The 19,843-nt window shown below is 33.0% G+C and overlaps 1 protein-coding gene across 1 annotated transcript in view; it reads right to left on the reverse strand.

Moving 5' to 3' along the window:
* The window catches only part of LOC106681421 (ubiquitin-protein ligase E3C), a 97,943-nt gene that overhangs the window by 24,262 nt on the left and 53,838 nt on the right, over window positions 1-19,843 (reverse strand). Inside the window, exons 10-13 of the mRNA XM_014421737.2 lie at window positions 17,348-17,507; window positions 5,201-5,431; window positions 4,636-4,880; window positions 1,692-1,904 (exon numbers count right to left, since the gene is read on the reverse strand). Of these exons, the coding sequence (XP_014277223.1) occupies window positions 1,692-1,904; window positions 4,636-4,880; window positions 5,201-5,431; window positions 17,348-17,507 (849 nt within the window). The remainder of the gene's footprint in view (window positions 1-1,691; window positions 1,905-4,635; window positions 4,881-5,200; window positions 5,432-17,347; window positions 17,508-19,843) is intronic.

Genomic DNA, 19,843 nt, shown 5'->3' on the forward strand with positions numbered 1-19,843 from the left:
AAAAAAAAAAAGGGGGTGACTTAGTTCAATGCAACAACTATTGGGGAATCAGTTTACTAAATACAGATTACAAGGTGTACTCAAATGCATTATATAATCCAAAAATGAACCAAAACTCAAAGAGCGCCAAGGTTGATTCAGAGCCAATTGTTTAATCATTAATCAGATATTCTAGCTTAGGCAGATAATGAAAAAAAATGATTGATAGGGTTAAGGTTGGCGAAAAAAAATTGTATACGCATTCACAGATTAGGAATGAGACAAGGGGATCTTTTTGTCTCACTGCTGCTCAACATAGTCCTAAATGTGATTACAAAAAGAGTAGGACTGATGTTTCATAGAACCATTTTTACATGGAGTCCACCAATGTTGGTAATTGAAATTCCCAATTTGTTTTAAGATTTTTCTGAAAATTCTTGGCTTTCTTTTTTTTTATTAGCAACATACCCTACTTGTTTACTATACATATACAAGGTTTCTATAATAGTGTGTCAGCCCTATTCCCTGACTTTTTCCCACTTTAAATAAAATACATTACCATCGCTCTAATGGTATCTATGGTATCTAAAATGATGTTTAAATTGTTAAAAATTATTTGCAGTTTTTGACGATTCACACCTTCAAGACACTCAGATCAAAAAAGTGCCTAATATGAATTCATTTCAAAATCCCATTTAACATCATAATCCTTTTTTTAAAAAAAGTACCTCATTCCATTGAAAATTCCAAAGTTAGGTATAGTGAAAAATTGGAGGATAGAGAATCAACAAGATGCTCTAAAGCTCACAAGCTACTGTTATGATCGTGAAAATCAAATAAAATTCCAAATATGGGGATCAGAGGTCAAGGGAGGGAGAGTAAACATGTGTACTGTGACACCCTCTATATCACCATAATGATACAACAATAAAATACAGATATAGGAGAAGAAATATCTTATTTTCCTGAGAGTAAAAAGAGTTCATAAAAAAAAAAAAAAAAAAAAAAAAAAAGATTAATAAGATAGATCTTAGTACTAAATGAACCTACATATGCAATAAGAAATCAACAAACATTTTTGTGAAATTGTGTATTATTAGATATATCTTAAAACTAAGACATTCCTTGTTATCATAATTAGGAATTGATATTGCCTTCCATTTTATTACTTGCGAATTGAAAAAATTATTGATATAGCTTCGAAAATATGATAACAAAGATGTTGATTAAATCCTTGTGGCATATATGAGTTCAAATAATCTAATTAAAAAAGAAGAGTGAGGCAAAGGAGGAAAGACTAGGATCTAGATATATAAATCCACTATTAGAAATAAATTTAAATTTGTAACATAATGCAAAAAAAAAGTATCTTATATATAGTACAAAAAGGTATCTTAGGTACAGCTGAGATGGAATAAAAAAAAAAAAGGATGAGGGAATTGGTAGGATAAAGGGTTATGAGATATTTTCAGTTTCCTATAAAGATTCACCATCTTAAAATACAATTACCTAATCAATAGCAATTATTGTTTCTAATAGCAGGAACTGCATCTTTATCACTCATTTAAATGTTAGTAATAAAAAGCATTTGATCAAATTAATAGGTATTATAAGAATTAACTTGGTTTTTACAAAATTGAAAAACAGATTGTTACATAATGTAATTTTTAATAATATCATAACTATTTTACAAAATGAAATTATACACTTACTCTACTTTCACCGAAGTCATTTAGTGTTAATGTGAAATCCAATCCTAATTCAGATAAATCTCCTTTGTAACAAGTAAGAGAGATTAAATTTTTATAAAGATCAGGATCAAGTGTTGCTAAACCATTGATACATAATTCGTTGGAATGTCCCATGATTTCTGACAAAAAAAAATCTGCAAGTGGGACTTCTACTAACACATTCTCAAATAGAGCCTGAAATTTTCATAATATTACATAGATCAAAGAATAAAAAAGTAAAAATACTACCAAAAAACTAAAATTAGTCATTATCTTAAAAGTCCAACAAAAGTAATGAATAAAAGAAATAGAAACCCATGTATTTTTTAATATATCTTTTTAAATCAAGCAACTCCAACACCTTTTACTATAATTTACTTAAGAGTCTCAACAGAAATGACTAAAATAATCATTCAGAACTACCTAATACAATTTGATTAGTTGCTGATCTTTAATACTTTAATTGCATTAGTAGGGCCATATTGTTTTATTTTAATTTGATTTAACCAATAAAAAACAACAGACTTAATTTAATGAGGAAAAATATTAAATTTCCCACTATGATTTTGAACATTTTAGAAACAAACCATTTTATTTACATTTTTATATACACACTGAAAAATAATGGCAATTTGGTCTCTGCTTAATATTATCTTTATTATTCAAAAGATAACATTTGTTATATTAGTTTACATTACAAGGTACTAAACCCCATCTTCAGAACTTATTATTGATGAGACAAAATTTAATTTTTATAAAAACTAATTCCTGAAGTCACTGTTTTCCATAAAGCCTGACCATTATTCCACTACCATTCAGGCATTCTCATCTAGAATTTAGAATTAGGGTAGGATAAATATAAGTGAAACCGAGTTTTTATAAAAACTACCCTAAAATAATAATAATAATAACCATTAATAATAAGTTCCAAAGATGGGAATCAAAGCCTGGAACATAAAGTAAGACATACGAAATCTTTCGAATTTTGGAGTCTTTCATAAATGCAACAATCTAACACTCCATCAACACAAATGTGGCAGTAACAAAAAGGTGTTTCCAATAAGTCTTTAAATAAGGAGCACAAAAGAAAAGTTGTATTCACTTCTTTAATGATTAGCACAAGAATGAATCACAATGATAATTGAATAATTAGAACAGGTGTTTTATATTTTTTTAGAAGATTAATTGAGGGTTAACCAATGTGTATAAAAATTAATCAACTTTGATAAATACATTTAAACCATAAACAAATAATAACATAATTTAATCAAAGTAAAACAAAAATGTAAAATGTTTACAAGTTATAGTTCCTAACTTCCAGCATTTTAGTAGCAAATTGTTCAATTTAGTGGTGCTCCAATGCACCGCTAAAGAATAATAAAGATAATATAAGTGGAGTCAAAATGTCATTACTTTTTTAATATACATACATGATTGACTTTTTAACAAAATCAGAGAATACTGGATACATTTTTATCAATTAATTTAACTTTTTTTGTACTTTCCAGCACAACAGTTCCTAAAGTGAGTGCTGCTGAACCCTAAGGTAGCTCAAGTGTATGCCAAGTGTGCTGCAAGCGAATGCTACTTTCTCAAAATATTACAAAATTAAAATAACAGATATACAGTGCATTCCAGAAATTACTTTGTACTGTTTTTTCTTCTTTGCAAAGTGCAATATTGAAAATTTAACAGATTAGTAATTTTTTTCTAGATTTTTAGGAAAATACTACCCAAATATATAGACCCATTTTGATTAAGCCTTTAAGAAACCCACATAAAACCTCCTGATAAATTTACTCCAAAATACTTTGAAATTTTTAGGAAACAACCAAAACTGAAAAAAATCAATTTCAATTTAGGTACCTATGTTCTACTTTCAAAGTTTCATAAAAATGTTTTTTAAGATCTTATGATGCTATTTATCTATGTAGTGCCTATTTTTTTTTTTTTTTAATATCTTTATTGAAATTTACAACTGTATATTATATAATACATTGAGTAAATTTGATCTTAGTTAAAATGGAGTGTTACAGGTGTGTAGAGCAGGTTGGTCTCTAAGCAGTGCATTTACGCTTATAAATTAGAAAATCATGATTATACCAATCCAAAACCCTTTTCCAATCCACAGAGGAGAAGGAAAAAAAAAAGAGAAAAATTTGCTTCCAAAATAACCATTAAGAAAAAAAAAATATAGCAGATTTTAAATTATACCTACAAGAACTAATACTCACAACTTTGATCGTTTTTCATTAGGTATGGGGAAATTAAACCTTGGGTCACCTTGTAGGAAATTGATTGAAGCTGAACCAATGAAATTAATTAATTGTCTTGTTTATGCTTATGACAACTTATTTTAAATATTTTGATAAAAGGATAGTAGATTTTTTGAAATTTATTAAAACTTTATCTCATATTCCCAGCCTGCTCTACTAGTATTCCAAATTCTATGATCAACCTAATAGTTACCACCCTTACCCCCAAAACCACCTTACCTTTGGATCCATCCCTGTTATAAGTAATGATGTCTCAACTAAAGAAATACTTCCCAGTGCTAGGTTTCAATATTTAATAAAAGCAAATCTAAACAAGTAGAACATCAAGGCAAGATTTAACGGTTTAACTGTTAAAATTGTGCGTCTACCTTATGCAAGAGGATTACAGTGGACACTGTATATTTATTCTTTAACACAAACACTAAAATATAACAGTGTCATACGCAAATCGGGACCATTCATAAACTTTATAAAATGCAAAAAAGTACCATAACCTACAAAAATTATCATTATAAATAGTGATCATACGTAAATAATTTTAGAGATTGGTAAAATAAAATAAAACTATTCTTTTGTTTGACATGTACTTTAAAAAACTGTAATTATGAAACTGATTAAAAAAATTAAATAAAATAGTATGTAAGTCTTACTTTTCCAAGCATCTTTCCAATGAAGAAATAGTGAGTTCTAAAGTCATCACAGATCATATGTATATTAGGATTAGGGTAAAACTCATTATCACGATTCAAAATAAAGAATCCTCGGTTTGGATCAAATGCTGTTTTCAAAAATTCCATAATAAACTCCCTAAATAATCCACCACCATCAATTCCTGGTTCTTCCACACCTAGCGAACTAATTAAATGTACTTTGAGGTGTATTCTGATTTCAGGCTCTAAAATTTCAAAAGATATAATGAATATATTAACAAACAAATAATTATCCTTTCATTTATCACATAGATAAAGGTTTGCAATAAAATGCCAAAAGAAGTCATAATAATAATGAAATTATTAATAGTATATTAGCAAAGGAATTAAATATTAAGAATTTTTTTATAATCTATATATTGCATGTCAAAATATTTTCAACACGTCAGATTTTTAATAATGGTGGTTTTAGAGAGGAATAGGAGCTAGCTCTCTCCTCTACTCATGTGGATTCTTTCATTGACCCAAATATAGTAATGTAATTCCATTTAAAAATCACACTCACCAAAACAAATTTTTTCAAAAGCATCTTCATATAAGTAATCACGTCTAATTCTAACTAGAAGGTGTGGAACTTGAAGGAAGTGCATAGCAGGATTTTGATATTCTAATTTATTTTCAGCAATATAGCTTTGATAAAATGTAAAGCGTTTAATGAATCCAATGGTAAATGGTAGAGTTCTGATTGTTGTCAGATATCTGTTTTCGTAAACAGTAAACGCCCTATAAATACTGCCTAGAAAATAAAGATGACAATAAATTAGAGATATATAAATTAAAAAATGGATTTTAAAACTTTTAACTGCCTAAATCATAATCTAAGTATTCTAAGGAATTAATGGTGATTAATAATATCAACTAGTTAATATTATGAATACAACTTAAAATAGATAGTAAATCCATCACAAATTTGAGTTGTGACATTTAATCTTTTCCACCAAGATAGAAGCTGATGGTAGTTGGCTCAAAAGTGTGATCAGTGTTTGATCTGAAGTTATAGAATTATGATACTGATGGTATATAAAATTGTATTCACCAATTAAACTGCAAACATAAATAGAACTCAAAATGATAAATGAAAAGTTTCTTATCCAAATGCTTAATTGTCTAAAAGAAAAAAAAGAACTCATTCGAATTCTTACAAACTGATTGTGAGAAGTAAAAACCCTAAAAGTACTTTCAATACTAAGAAAGATTTTAAAAATATAATAAAAACACAGAACCTGAAGATCAACATCAATATGTTATAAATAAAGGTGGTTAGATAGTAGAATATTCAGTAGCAGTGTGCAACTGATAATGATACTCTATTGTATCTGATACAGAATTGACCTACCATTTGATGCTTAGAATGATCACTAATGTAACTAGTCGACCATTCTTAATTTTTCTGTACACTAAGTAGGTAAAGTATTTCTTAAAAATCCAAGAATATCTCATTTTCGGGTTATTTTACAAAGAATTAGATAGTTGGGTTTAAAATTGTCTCCAGAAAAGTCAATCCTCGGGCAGGAAGAAATTCATTTTTTGAGGCACACTATTTTCCAAGTGGAGGTTAAGTCCGACGCACATAAAGTGCACTGCAAAATATTTTAGTGCCTAGGGAAATAAAAGGAATATGGAGGTTCTTGGGAGCCCTCAACTATTATCGCAGCTTTGTGCCTGAAGTGGCGGACCATTTGGTACCTCTTAATAACTTGCTATAGAAAAGCAATAAAATCGTCATCATGCTGATAATCGAAAAAAACATGCTTGTGCTGTATGGAGGAGTGTTCTCGGATTTCCAAAAGCCTTTTACCATCACGACAGATGCGAGCAAGTATGAGCTAGGGGTGGTATTGTCTCAGGATAACGAAAAAGGGGACCATCCGGTTGCATACGGCAGTAGATGGTTAACAGTGATCGAGACTGCATTAAGAGAGTTGTTGGGGATCATGTGGGCGGTGGACCATTTTCGTCCCTACATGTTTGGTAGGAGATTCCAGGTTCATACAGATCACCATCCACTCCAATGGGTTAGGAACTTAAATGAGTTACCAGCGAGAGTTATTCAGTGGAAGGAGCTCCTAAGCCAATACAATATGGAGATTGTATATAAGCCAGGTAGGGAAAATGTAGTTGCTGACTGGTTATAAAGAGCAATCACTGTAAATGCGATAGAGGACAGGAGAGGAAGAAGTTCAAGACAAGGCGGAATAGGAAGAAAACATAGCAGCATCAAGTAATGGGAGTTCTGGATGGGAGAGGCCAGCAGAAATGGAGGAAGTGGAAGAAATTCTAAATGATAAGCCCCTTTAAATCATTTGGAAGACAAGGACAGCAGGGCTGATAAAAATTGAATATAGTAAGTAAGGCAGGACCTTGATCACTAACATCTGGTCAACATCAGGAGTGTGGGATGATCAAATCTGCCGAGCACTCAATGATGTGTCCAAGCCGGGAAGAACGTATCACATTTATGTGGAGAGCGCAAAAATTTGGGACAAAACCAAACGGCTGTGGCCGTCGAGCAGGTTACTGTACATTTATCTAGTGTACAATGATGGTAAAGACGGTTAGGGGCATGGATAGACAAAAACAAGTTACCCTCGCGTACCAACAGGGTAAATCAAATCACCAGGGGTTAAATGAAACTTTCCAAGCCCTGAAACGCAGATACTTTTGGTGGGGGATGCGACAGACGATACAGGAAACCATAGGGGGTAACACCCACCACAGATAAACCGCTAAGAGACCTACAGGTCGACACTTTCACCTGGAAAGGTTATAAATGGTTTACGGTCTAGGACTTTTTTAGGAAAGTAGCGATGTCGTGTCAAGTGAGAGACAGATCGGCAGAGGTCATATTGGGCGGGCAACGCACTAGGTTCTCATCAAATGGGGGCTGATAACTCTCTCCTGAGAGAGGAAATGAAATAGTTTGAGTTCCAGTGGCACTTTAACACACCCGCACATCCTAAGAGTAGGAGTGGGATTGAACGGTTACATAGAACCCTGAGCGATCACTTGAAAGTATATGAATAAGGAGTTGGAAACGGATGAAGCAATGATCAGGGCGGTAGCGGCATACAACCATTCTATCCACATGGTCATGGAGTTCTCTCCTATTGAAATCCTTTTTGGTCTTCAGGAGCATTGAAGAGACTTTAAAGAGACAGCTACTACAGGAAAGAACGTTGTTAATAATAGAATAGCCATGAGGAAGTTGTGGGAGAAGGTCCAGAGGCGTATTGAGAGAGAAAAATGTAGGAGAATATCGAGACAAAATTTGAACTTAAGGAATGTAATGGGAGAACTAAAACTTGGGACCATCGTGTACCCGAAATTGGGTAAGAATTACTGTGCTATGAAGGTCCTTTTAGGGTGATCATTCTCTGCCAACATAACATTGTCACTAATGATTGGAGAAGTTTGTCGGGGGGGGGGAGGGAGAGGGTGCGGTCAGCAAAGAACAACATAAATAAACAAAACCATATTTATTTATTTTATGCCGACGTTTAAACCTGAGTTTCAGGTCTTCATCAGGACTATAGAACAAAAGAGATAACAACATTTAGAGAAACATAAAATTAAAAGGAATAGTATACAAGCAAATTTGGAATTATACAAAATATTGCACTGAATCATAAATGATAAAAAATTGATAACTGATAATTGAATAGTCAAAAAAAATTAAATTGATTGATAATCGTGAAATTAGATGGTAGCAGATTGAAAACCGTACCCCCCGGCAAACTTCTCCAATCATTAATCTATGGTCAACTATCTATACCTCATAACATTGTCACAATTGAAAGTTTATGGGAACCTAAGAAATGGAGGGCAGTTTATGTTGAACAATTCCCAGCAAGTTGACACTGGAGAGCCCTCTTCCTCATAGCAAGCACATAACAATATTACATTTGTTTTAATTTCATTTTTGGAAGTGTTTATTTTTTTTTTAAATAATTTTTGTGTGGTGGTAACACACATGTAGAAAATTAGTGTTAGTAGATGGAAGTACAGTGATATTGTGGTGTTATGTAAAAATATGGAAAATGTTGTTTTTGTGTATTTATTTTGTTTGTACAGATTTTTTTTTTTTAATGTATTTTATAAATATTTATAATTTAATTAATCTTCCAACATCTATTTTTTATCATTATTTTATTAGGTAGTTTACAATCGAGTTCCATGAGCTCTTGTAACAGAAATAATAACAGATTATAGTGAAAAATCAAGGAATAAGTCAGATATGACATGTATATACCGGTGTAACTATTACAATAATATAAACTTATTCTGACTGCTAAGCCACCTCAAAACAACTTTGTCTGCTTGTCAGAAAGCTTAACTAAAAAAAACCAAAATAAACGCTGGCTCGAATAGAAACATTTATTTGTAAAGTAAATAAAACCAAATACATAAATTAAATTTAAAAAAAAAGGAAACTTTCCGAAAATATAGAACCAAATTAAAAAAAAAATTTCTTCTTTTGTAAAAAATTACAATAAAAAAAACAAAATTGTTATTTACAATTTTTTTTTACTGAGTGATGAACTCCGATGGGTCGGGATCCTGAAGTTCATTTGGAAAGGTCGGAGACGATATTCTCAATAAACGTAAGTGGGCCCACACATTGAAGCAGTGGTCCAATAATCACGCAGCAAGGTCTGGTGACGAGTAAAGCGACTGGAGGACTGTACTTCGGCTACTCAATAGGGCGACTATTAGATACGATGTCGACTGGGCGACTATTAGATACGATGTCGACTGGGCGACTAACTATTAGATACGATGTCGACTGGGCGACATATGATAATAAGTCAACAGGGCAACTGTACCATGGCTACTCCACAGGGCGACTATAGGTAGGCTACTGACCTTAGCCCACAACTTGTATTGTTGTGGCTAATAATCCCACTGGCCGTTATTTCACCATATAAACACTACACCACAAACATAAATTCTCTTAATTTAAAACAAAACATACTTATAATGTACTTAAATCTATTTACTACCTCTTTAAAAATATTTACATTTAATTAATATATATGGTGTTAACACAGCTCACCAATTTTTGTCTTGGGACAAAAATTCAAAGTTTAATTTACAATGATTAGTTTAAGGAAAGCAATGGGCCAAATTCATGAAAAATAAGAAGAGATTCTACTCAAATTGGACAAACTACAATATTAACTGAAAATTTATTCTGTTATCCTTCTCCCCCGAGTGCACTGTTCTCTGAAAGAACACTTGCTTAATTGTCCGCGACCAATGGTCAGAGATCACTTTTTATAATAAAAAACAAAATTGAACATAACCTTTTAACAAAACTTTTCCATTATTTGTATGACTAGAATAAGTGCACTTAAAAAGTAAAAGAAGAAACTTTTAGGACTTTTAATTAAGAAAAATCAATTTGTAAGTCACCATAAGTACAGTTTGAAATATGTTGAAACATAATTCAAATTTTGAAATAAAATATGGAATCCATTTTGGATAAGAAGAACTTTATGCATACTATAGTTTTTAAAAGGTATACACGGAAATTTTTCTGTCATTAGTTTATTAATAATTAAAAAAACATAAACAAAGGAAACTTTTAAGGATACTTCCTACCCATTCCTAGCCTTTTAATACCAGAAACCATCTAGCTTACAGCTTTATGCTTGATGTAAAACAATAAAAGTCCACAACTTAAAAGTATCTTATTATAAAAGCTACCCATATAATGAAACAACATAAATAAAACTAAGATAATAATATGCTATGGACAAATATATCAAAGTATTTCCTGAAGTAGTGTAAAAAATCTGTCAGTAGACTATTTCTGCTTTGGCAAAATTAAAAATTAAATGTGTTAACAAGATATTAAGGCAATAATGTGATGGCAAAGCTGTGAATACTGCATCTGATCTTCAGAGATTCTTCTCCTTTTCAATCTTTGGCGCCCAACTTCAAGTTCGATGTGCAAGCCAGACGGAGACTCCAACAGAAAAAAAAGCATCTCCTCTACCAACAGACCTGAACGGTACCGATACATCTGATGGAGTGACAGTGGTCACACACCTGTTCCAATAGGACGACTACTTCACCGGTTTCTAGCCGTGAATAGGGCTTGCTTAAAAGAACTTGAAAGCACCTAGATGTGATTTTTTAAAGACCAACAGATTCTGTTGATAGTAGCAGTCTTATCAGTCGGCGATTCAGGTTCAGTCACAGAAATCAGAGGGTTCACCCTTCGGTCAACCAGTTCTGTTTTCTTCCTGAATTCTGGTTAGATGAGGCAAAGGGTTAGTTACTCTCAGGAGTAAAGGCATAGGATTTCCACCATTGTGATTAGTAAGCTGAAAACTATTGGCTGTACCTTGAGTAATTGAACCAGTTGGATGACTAGGCATAAGCATGACAGGCTGCTTAAACTGGAGACTTTGAAAGTGTTGAGAAAGGGACCCTCCAGGGTAGTTATAGTATCTAACTCCAGAATAATAAACAGGACAACCCGAGGGGATAAGAGGAGAAACACCTCTACTAATAGCTTGAGGTGATAAAGGAGGCGGATTGACCCTCTGTTGGGGATCAATGCAATGGCGGTATTGTAATCCAGAACTTTGGCTCACGTTAACACTGGCTTTCTTCAACTGTTTGTGCTCCAGCTGAATTGCTCTAACAGAAGAATGTTCAGAACAGAAGTGGTTCGCTCCTTCACTGGCCCGCCTTGTAGGTCAGTATCATTCGCTACCGCCAGGAAAATGGTGCCGCATTTCTTTCAAGCAGTCTTTTCCACCTGAAGGTAACCTTTGAGTGTCCTGAAGAGGTGGTAAGAAGTGATGCTTCCAAAGCCTGTTCTTCTGCGCAGCATTTCATGGACCAATTTTCAAAACTTGGGGAACTGTATCAGTCTCCCAAAATGTCTCAATTGAGTCGTTGACTTCATTTCGAAGTGGTAATTGGCAGGAGGTCATTAGTGCAACATTTTTCTCCTTTAAACCTGAGTAGGTGTTAAAGACCCCATGATCGCCCAGCCAAATATTGTTTTGAGAGTGTCAGGGTAACCCTCCATACTTACACACTCCCCTGATAGAATTTGTCCGAATAAATCGGTGCCTAGTAAAAGATCAATGGGACCTGGTTTTCCAAATGCTTTATCAGCCAAGTTATATTTTTGAAAATGTTTGTTAATCCCATTGGGGATTCGACATGAAGGTATCTTATCCGTTATCTTCGAAATGATCACGGCATTTGTTTTAAGACGTGGATGCAATGAGTGCTGGGGCACTAAGGTGCAACACACCTGAAAATTCCCACCTTTAATTGGGTTATCTCCGAAACCATGCAAAGGCTGGGGCTTAACATCCCGCTCCAAACCTAAACTTTGTGCACAGGTTGATGTAATAAACGGCCGTTGTGATCCACAGTCGATCAAAATTCTTATGGGCAAGTATTGTCCATCACGGTCCACAATTCGAGCTATCGCAGTATCTAAGAGGACGGAGCTACTGGACTCGGATAACGATGACAGAACTGAACCCTTTGTGTCCCTAGTTTTCTTTTCAGAACCTGGCATATGTTCTGAGAAAGGATCTCGCTCTAATAATACATCATTATTTTGGGAGAATGAAGAAATATTACTAACTTTCACACCCGCCTCATTCGTCCGCCTATTAGTAGATATTCCAAAATGCAACAATGAATGATCTCGCCTTTCACATTTATTACAAGAGCCAGGGGAAGGGCATTTGTTGGTATAACGACCGGGCAACAAACAGTTGTAGCATAAATTTAGCAATCGTATTTTATCAAAACGTTGTTTAGGTTCCAATGAGCGAAAGCACGGGCACTTATACAAACGATGTCTTTCTTGGCATAAAGGACAATTAGTATGCGTCATGGACCCATCTCTAGACATTAAGACCCTTTTAGTAAAATTTTGAGACTTGTGGGACGATGAATGTTGAATATTGAAACTGAAATTTGAAGTTAGGGTGTCAGTTTGTAATTGTATGCATTGGCGTTGTGTGAAATTTGAAAATTTTTCAAAAGTTGGTATTTTAGCAGCAGAACAAAATTCATTCTCAAAACGCTCACGTGGTTTACCATCCAATAACCTAAAGTAATACGTCATCAATATAAATCCGGAAGGGTCCTAAAAATTCATATTTTTGAAGACCATCGCACTCTCTAACACTACCTCAGCAAAATTTTCCAAACATCGATACTCAAACTTAGTAATTGGTTTGAAATTAAAAATATTTATCAAATAATTTGTGGCAATAATTCGTTTATTGTCATATTTCTGTACCAGAGCTGCCCAGGCTTGTTCATAACCGTCAGAAGTTGTCATAATGGACGATATCGATTATAGTGCTGAACCCTTTAATGCGGACTTAAAATAATGGACTTTTTGTATTTCACTCAAATTTATATTATTGTGAATTAAACAAATAAAGGTGTCTTTAAACGAAACCCAATTCAACATTTGGCCATTAAATGAGAGTAGATTAATGGTTGGGAATTTAATCTGTGATTCAAAGTCTAATTTATTACTATTTTCGATAACAGACTGGCTGGCGGCAGTTGTTTCCCTTGTAATCCCAAAAGAGAATGCCTCATAATACATATTTCTAGTCTCGGACCATAAAGCATCAAATCATGAGATCGATTCATCTTCTAAAATTTTAGCTAGAAATTTTGCCTCTTTAAAACATTCCTGAAATTTATCAAAAGCAATATCTAACCTCGATAATTGGGCTTTAAATAAATTTAATTTCCCAGGATTTTCTGAACAGGAATACCCTCTATCCCTAGTATATTTTATAACTTGAGCTAAATCTAATAATTCATCTTCAAGCTAAGATAGTTCAATTTTATTTGTATCTACTTTTTGTGCCACTACTTATCTTACAAAAACATTATAAAATAATTAATAAAATTATCATGCATAACTTCACTATTAAAATTATTGAATTACAGCTAATTAATAAAAATTATATTCTAGACCCAAAAAACCAAAATTATGCTCAAATAGACAAATAAATGTTTATATCCAAGGCCTGGAAGACCAAAATTATGTTAAAATTTACAAATAAATATTTACATCCAAGGCCCAGAGAACCAAAAACTATGCTAAAATTTACAAATAAATCTATCTTTGATCTGTCTCCTAGTCGGAAAGCTTAACTAAAAAAAAAAAAATAAACGCTGGCTCAGATAGATACATTTATTTGTAAAGCAAATAAAACTAAAGACATCAATTAAATTTAAAAAAATGAAACTTTCCAAAAATATAGAACCAAAAAAAATAAAATACTTCTTTTGAAAAAATTACAATAAAAAAACCAAAATAAGAAGTGATGAACTCCGATGGGGTCCTGAAGTTCATTCTGAAAAGTCGGAGACCATGTTCTCAATAAATGTAGGTGGACCTACACATCGAAGCAGCGGTCCAATAATCACGCAGCAAGGTCTAGTGACGAGTAAAGCAACGGAGTGACTGTGCTTAAGCTACTCGACAGGGCGACTATATGATACGAAGTCGACTGGGCGACTATACGATACGAAGTCGACAGGGCGACTGTACCATGACTACTCCACAGGGCGACTATAGGTAGGCTACTAACCTTAGCCCACAACTTGTATTGTTGTGACTAATAATCCTACTGGCTGGTATTTCACCATATAAACACTTCACCACAAGTATGAATTATCTTCATTTAAAACAAAACATACTTATAATATAATTAAATCTATTTACTACCTCTTAAAAATATGTACATTTTAATTAATATATATATATGGCGTTAACACTGACAAATCATTATTCTCAATCATGACAACAAATTAGCCCTTGCTTCTCTGAGCATTTTCCTCTTTTCTAAGTATCTAGTGTAGTCCTCAATGTTTTTTGTATGAAGGTACTGTTTCCAAAGCTCATTTTTCTACTTTATTACCTTTTTTTACATCCTCATTCCACCAACCAGTTCTTTTTAATCTCTGGCCTACTTTTCCTTTATACATCTTTTGCTAACTCCAACAATATCTGTTTTATTGCTTTCCAGCTGTCTTCTATGTCATTAAAGTCCAAGGGGTATTTACTGTATGAATACAGGAGAATTATACACTTCAGCTAATTCTTTAGATTTGAGCTTATAGCTATTTATCTTAAAGACTAAAGTGGAACATGATTAGTCGAGGGGAATTGACGAATCAGTATGCCAGATTTATATGGATGATCTAGTGTTCAGGAAGAACAAAGATGAACACATGCAGCATTTACACAGCATATTCCAGAGAATCAGGCAATTTGGGTCAAATTATCGGGAGAGAAATCATCGCTGGGGCAGGAACAAATAAATTTTTGGGCCACACGATTTCCAGGAAAGGAGTTAAACCCAACCCAGATAAAGTGAAAGATGGCGGTGCCTAGGGATGTGGAGGGAGTTTGGAGGTTGCTGGGAACTTTAAATTATTACCGGCGATTTTTGCCAGAAATGGCTGAGTACCTCATCCCACTCAACAACCTTCTCAAGAAAGGCAGAAAGACAATGTCAGGCGGTGCATGGAGAAGCTGCAACAGGAGCCGGTGCTTGTGTTACCGGACTTCACTCAGCAGTTCAATAACACTACAGATGCAAGTGAGTACACATTGGGAGCGGTGTTGTCTCAGGAGGGTGAAGGGGGAGATAGCCAGTAGGTGCCTAACAGAGACAAATATGAGATACTGTGGGCTGGAATGAGAGCTCTTCAGAATAGTATGGGCTGTTGACCACTTTAGACCCTATGTGTTTGGCAGAAGGTTTAGATGTACACACTTATCACAAGCCTCTGCAATGGGTGGGAAAGTTGAAGGACTCTTTGGCTAGGATTAGGCATTGGAAGGAGCTCCTCGCACAGTATAATATGAAAATAATATATAAACCAGAAAAAGAAAATGTGGTAGCCGATTGGTTGTCTCGAGCAATTACAGTAAATAGGGATGGATAGGAGGTTCATCCGTTGCAAGTAGATGGTGGAAACCCTTCAGGAAGACGAACGACAAAAAGAGGTGACCATAGCATACCACCAGGGCAAAACAAATCACCATAGGATCCCAGAGACCCAGCACGCGCCTCGAAGAGAAAGTACTTTTGGTGGGGGATGAAGAAGACTATCACAGAGGTTGTAGGAAATTGCGAATTTTGTCTAGGATGGAAGCAAAGAATTTGACAATGCCAGGATTCAAACTGAAATGATGAACCTTGACATGACATGACACCTCAACACACCAGGACACCCAAAGAGTAGAGAAGGCATAGAGCGGCTTCATGGCACGTTGAGTGACCATCTTCGCTTACGTCAGATCGACAAGGGATTGAAACCTGATGTAGCAATGCCTAAGGCGATAGTGGCACATAATTATTCAGTACCCACAGTTACTGGGTTTTCATCATTTGAGATCCACTTTGCGCTACGAGGATACTGGTGGGACTATAAGAGCACAGTAGTGGACAGTGAGGAGATACACAACTGCGTTGCTCAAAGAAAATTATAGGAAAAGGCATGGGGAAGAATGGAAAGGTATGGAGATACCAAGGGCCCATTCAGAGTGATAACTATTAGGAAACACAATATTGTTACAGTAGAAAGTTTCATAGAACCCAAAAAGAGGAATACTCTCCATTGAAGAGTTAAAACTTCCAGCAATGAAAATATAAAAACTGGAGTGTTCTCATATTGCCAGCCACCACTAGATTAAATTACAGAATATGTAGTTATTTATTGTTTTTTGTTTTTAACTTCTGTAAATATTGTTTTTCTTTTTCATTTTGACTTGTTCATGTATTGTATGAAGAATTCTTTTCTTTTATTTTATTTTTAGGTTAAAATTATGTATTTAGCGTTTACTTTGGGGAGCTTGTGAACTTTTACAATGATATGAGTATAGGGATTAATTTTTATTGTAAATTGTTTTTCTTTATTGGTTTTGTTTTTTATGCTATTATATTGTATAGTATTAGTTTACGAGGATTATTCGTAAACTGGTGGGGGAGTTATGGCCTGAGTCAGCAGCTACTTCTGATAGATCAGCTGGCTGAATGTATATTATATGTGTAGATATAATACAGATTTATTGATTATGTAATACAGTACATCTATATTTATGTAGATTATAAATATAGATGTACCAAACTCAAGAATGCCAGTATTTTACAGCAGTCCAAGTGTGTCAGATCTTATTCCTTTTCCTCTTTTTTTAAAGTTTTGCTTTAGCCGATACCTAAGTTATATATAAAATAATATGTGATTTATCAACGACAATTTAATTAATTGTAAATTGAAACCCCCCCCCCCATCCTCAAGAAAAAAGGAAACAGTAAAATTAATTAATTATAAAACAAAATTCGTGATGATAACATAAAATGCATTTTATAACTAAAGAAATAATCAAATAAAGGAAAATAAGCAATGAACTCCTAAAGCAATAATATATTATTTTCAAATGAAAAAAATAACAAATGAAATTTTTTTGCACTTGCTTCTCTTAGCAAGTAAAATTCCCTGACTTTTTCAGATCCAGTCGACAAACTGTGCATAGTATTTTATAATAGACAGTAAATTAATTTAACTAATAGTGGTAACAGAAACGTATAGCAAAAAATACATGTTTATAAAAGAAATCCAATTAAGATACCTGGAGCAGTAGAGAATGGGCTAACAATTTCAATCCTCTTGAATTGAGATAAAGATTGATTCAAATCTTGGAGAGCATTTGAAAGCCAAAATGAAGCATCGTTAGAAAATTGACGTCTAGAATCCCTATTGTGTAGTAGTCTTAGCAAACTTACTATTTGCTGGAATAAAAAAAAAAAATAAAACTGTAATATTATGTACATTAGGTCAACTTATTGTACATAAAAAAAACAATATATATTTTTTCTTTTCATGTAATTTATGGAAAATGATCCCAAATAACCATGAAAACTTATTTTGATACAAACATAAGTTTTAGATAGAGAAATTGATTAACTAGAAATAAACAAAAGAAAAATAGTAAAATGAGCACATACTCCACCATAATTTGGATATAAACACCAATAAGTAATCCCCCATTAATTTTCTTCAATATTCATGGTCAACTATTATTAGACCTTTAGAACATTTCCTGTTCATTTTTTACCATATTCTTCAGCATCTCAGGAGTGATACCATCTATACCGGATGCTTTACTCAGTTTTAGGTCAGCTATAGTGTCTGCTATTTCCTCTTCTCCTATGAAATCTTTCTCTTACTCGACAGAGTTTTCATTAATTTGTATAATTTGTTCTATCAACATCTATTGTCATTCTTCTGCATTTTATTGTCACTAAGCACTTTCTTAAAGTATCGCCCATCATTATTTTCTTCCTATTAGTGAGAACACCAACTTCCTCGTCTTTGATATGTTTTATGATGGGTTCCTTCTCTTTACGCATATTTTACAGGCATGTATAAAAAAGCTTCTAATTTTCTAGGTCATCTTCTTTCTAAATTCTTTCCATGCTTTCCTTTTTGATTACATGACATTTGCCTTTGTCATTTTCTTCTTTTCTAAGTATCTAGTGTAGTCCTCAATGTTTTTTGTATGAAGGTACTGTTTCCAAAGCTCATTTTTCTATTTTATTACCTTTTTTACATCCTCATTCCACCAAGCAGTTCTTTTTAATCTCTGGCCTACTTTTTCTTCATAAATCTTCAGCTGCCTCTAACAATACCTATTTTATTGCTTTCCAGCTATCTTGTATATCATTAGAGTTCCAGGGGTATTTACTATATGAATACAGGAGATTTGTACACTTCAGCCAATTCTTTAGATTTGAGCTTATAGCTATTTATCTTAAAGACTTAAGTGGAACATGATGAGTCGAGGGGAATGAATCAATATGCCAGATTTATATGGATGATCTAGTGTTCAGTAAGAACAAAGACGGACATGTGCAGCATTTACACAGCATATTCCAGAGAATTAGGCAATTAAGGTTCAAATCTTATTCTCTTGGATAATGGATGAGTCTTCCAGAACCATATCCATTTTCAACAAAAAAATAGTCTGTTTAACGTTTTGTTCCTCTCTTGATTCCAATGCCCGTTGTTCTCTTAATTTCTTCTTTTGAAGTTGGAAGCCTATGAATTGTTAATTTTGTTTTTATTTTATCCATGATTCAATATCCTCAAAAACAGTTCACAATGAAACTTATATTGTAGTTACTCAAATCATAACACATAACTGTATTTTCTTTATAAGAAGAGTTTGAAATAAACTGACAGTTAAGGTCTGGTTAATGTGTTCATACATAGTATATGGCTCAATAACAGCCACAACTTTTTTTAAAAAATTTTTTACCACTAACAGCATAATTTCATTTGACTTGAGGTAGCTCCACAGATTTTGCTCATTAAAAATGTAGTATTTTATCATTCTCATAGGATTATATGGTTTACATAAGCCAAACTGAAGACAAAATAAATATTTACCTAATTACAGAAAAAAATCCCATTTATATTCTTCATTCATTAGATTTATTAAAAAAAAAAAGTCAAATTCATATAATTTTTATTATACCATTGTAACTCAACTTCTTAACAACACAAAAGCTGCAGATATATTCATTATGAAAAGGTTGTAGAGAAAAACAAAAGTATTCATTATTTCTGTTTAAAACCTAATAAAAAAAAGAGGCAAAAGAAATTGATTCTCAAAAAATAACAATAAACAAAAGTTATTTTCAAAATGAACTAACAAAATTTTCAAAAGGAGGAACAAATTCATAAAATGGTATTCATTAAATAAAACAAGGTAACCTCACTCCTAAAACAATTTTGGTGTTAAGACACAAAATTATTGTAAAATTTCTTTAATTAAGGCTAGTGTTCCAGTATATCATTTTTTAAACCAAATAAACAGAATTAATATAAATAATATAGAGAAGGTTAGAATATTCATTACAATAATAAAAATAGGAGGTTTACCCCCCTTCATTGGATTTTTACCAAAATGAATTGTTATCCAAAGAATAATTCATGAAAAATAATTCATTATAATTTTTGGAAACTAATAAATCAAGATTAGAAGCAGCAATAATATATTTCCTAATTCAAAGAGTAAAAAGAATAATTTTAATAATAATAATTTTAAATATAATATATTCAA

This window comes from Halyomorpha halys, unplaced genomic scaffold, assembly GCF_000696795.3.
Source record: "Halyomorpha halys isolate HHAL.00 unplaced genomic scaffold, Hhal_1.1 Scaffold337.1, whole genome shotgun sequence".
In the NCBI taxonomy this organism is placed as follows: domain Eukaryota; kingdom Metazoa; phylum Arthropoda; class Insecta; order Hemiptera; family Pentatomidae; genus Halyomorpha; species Halyomorpha halys.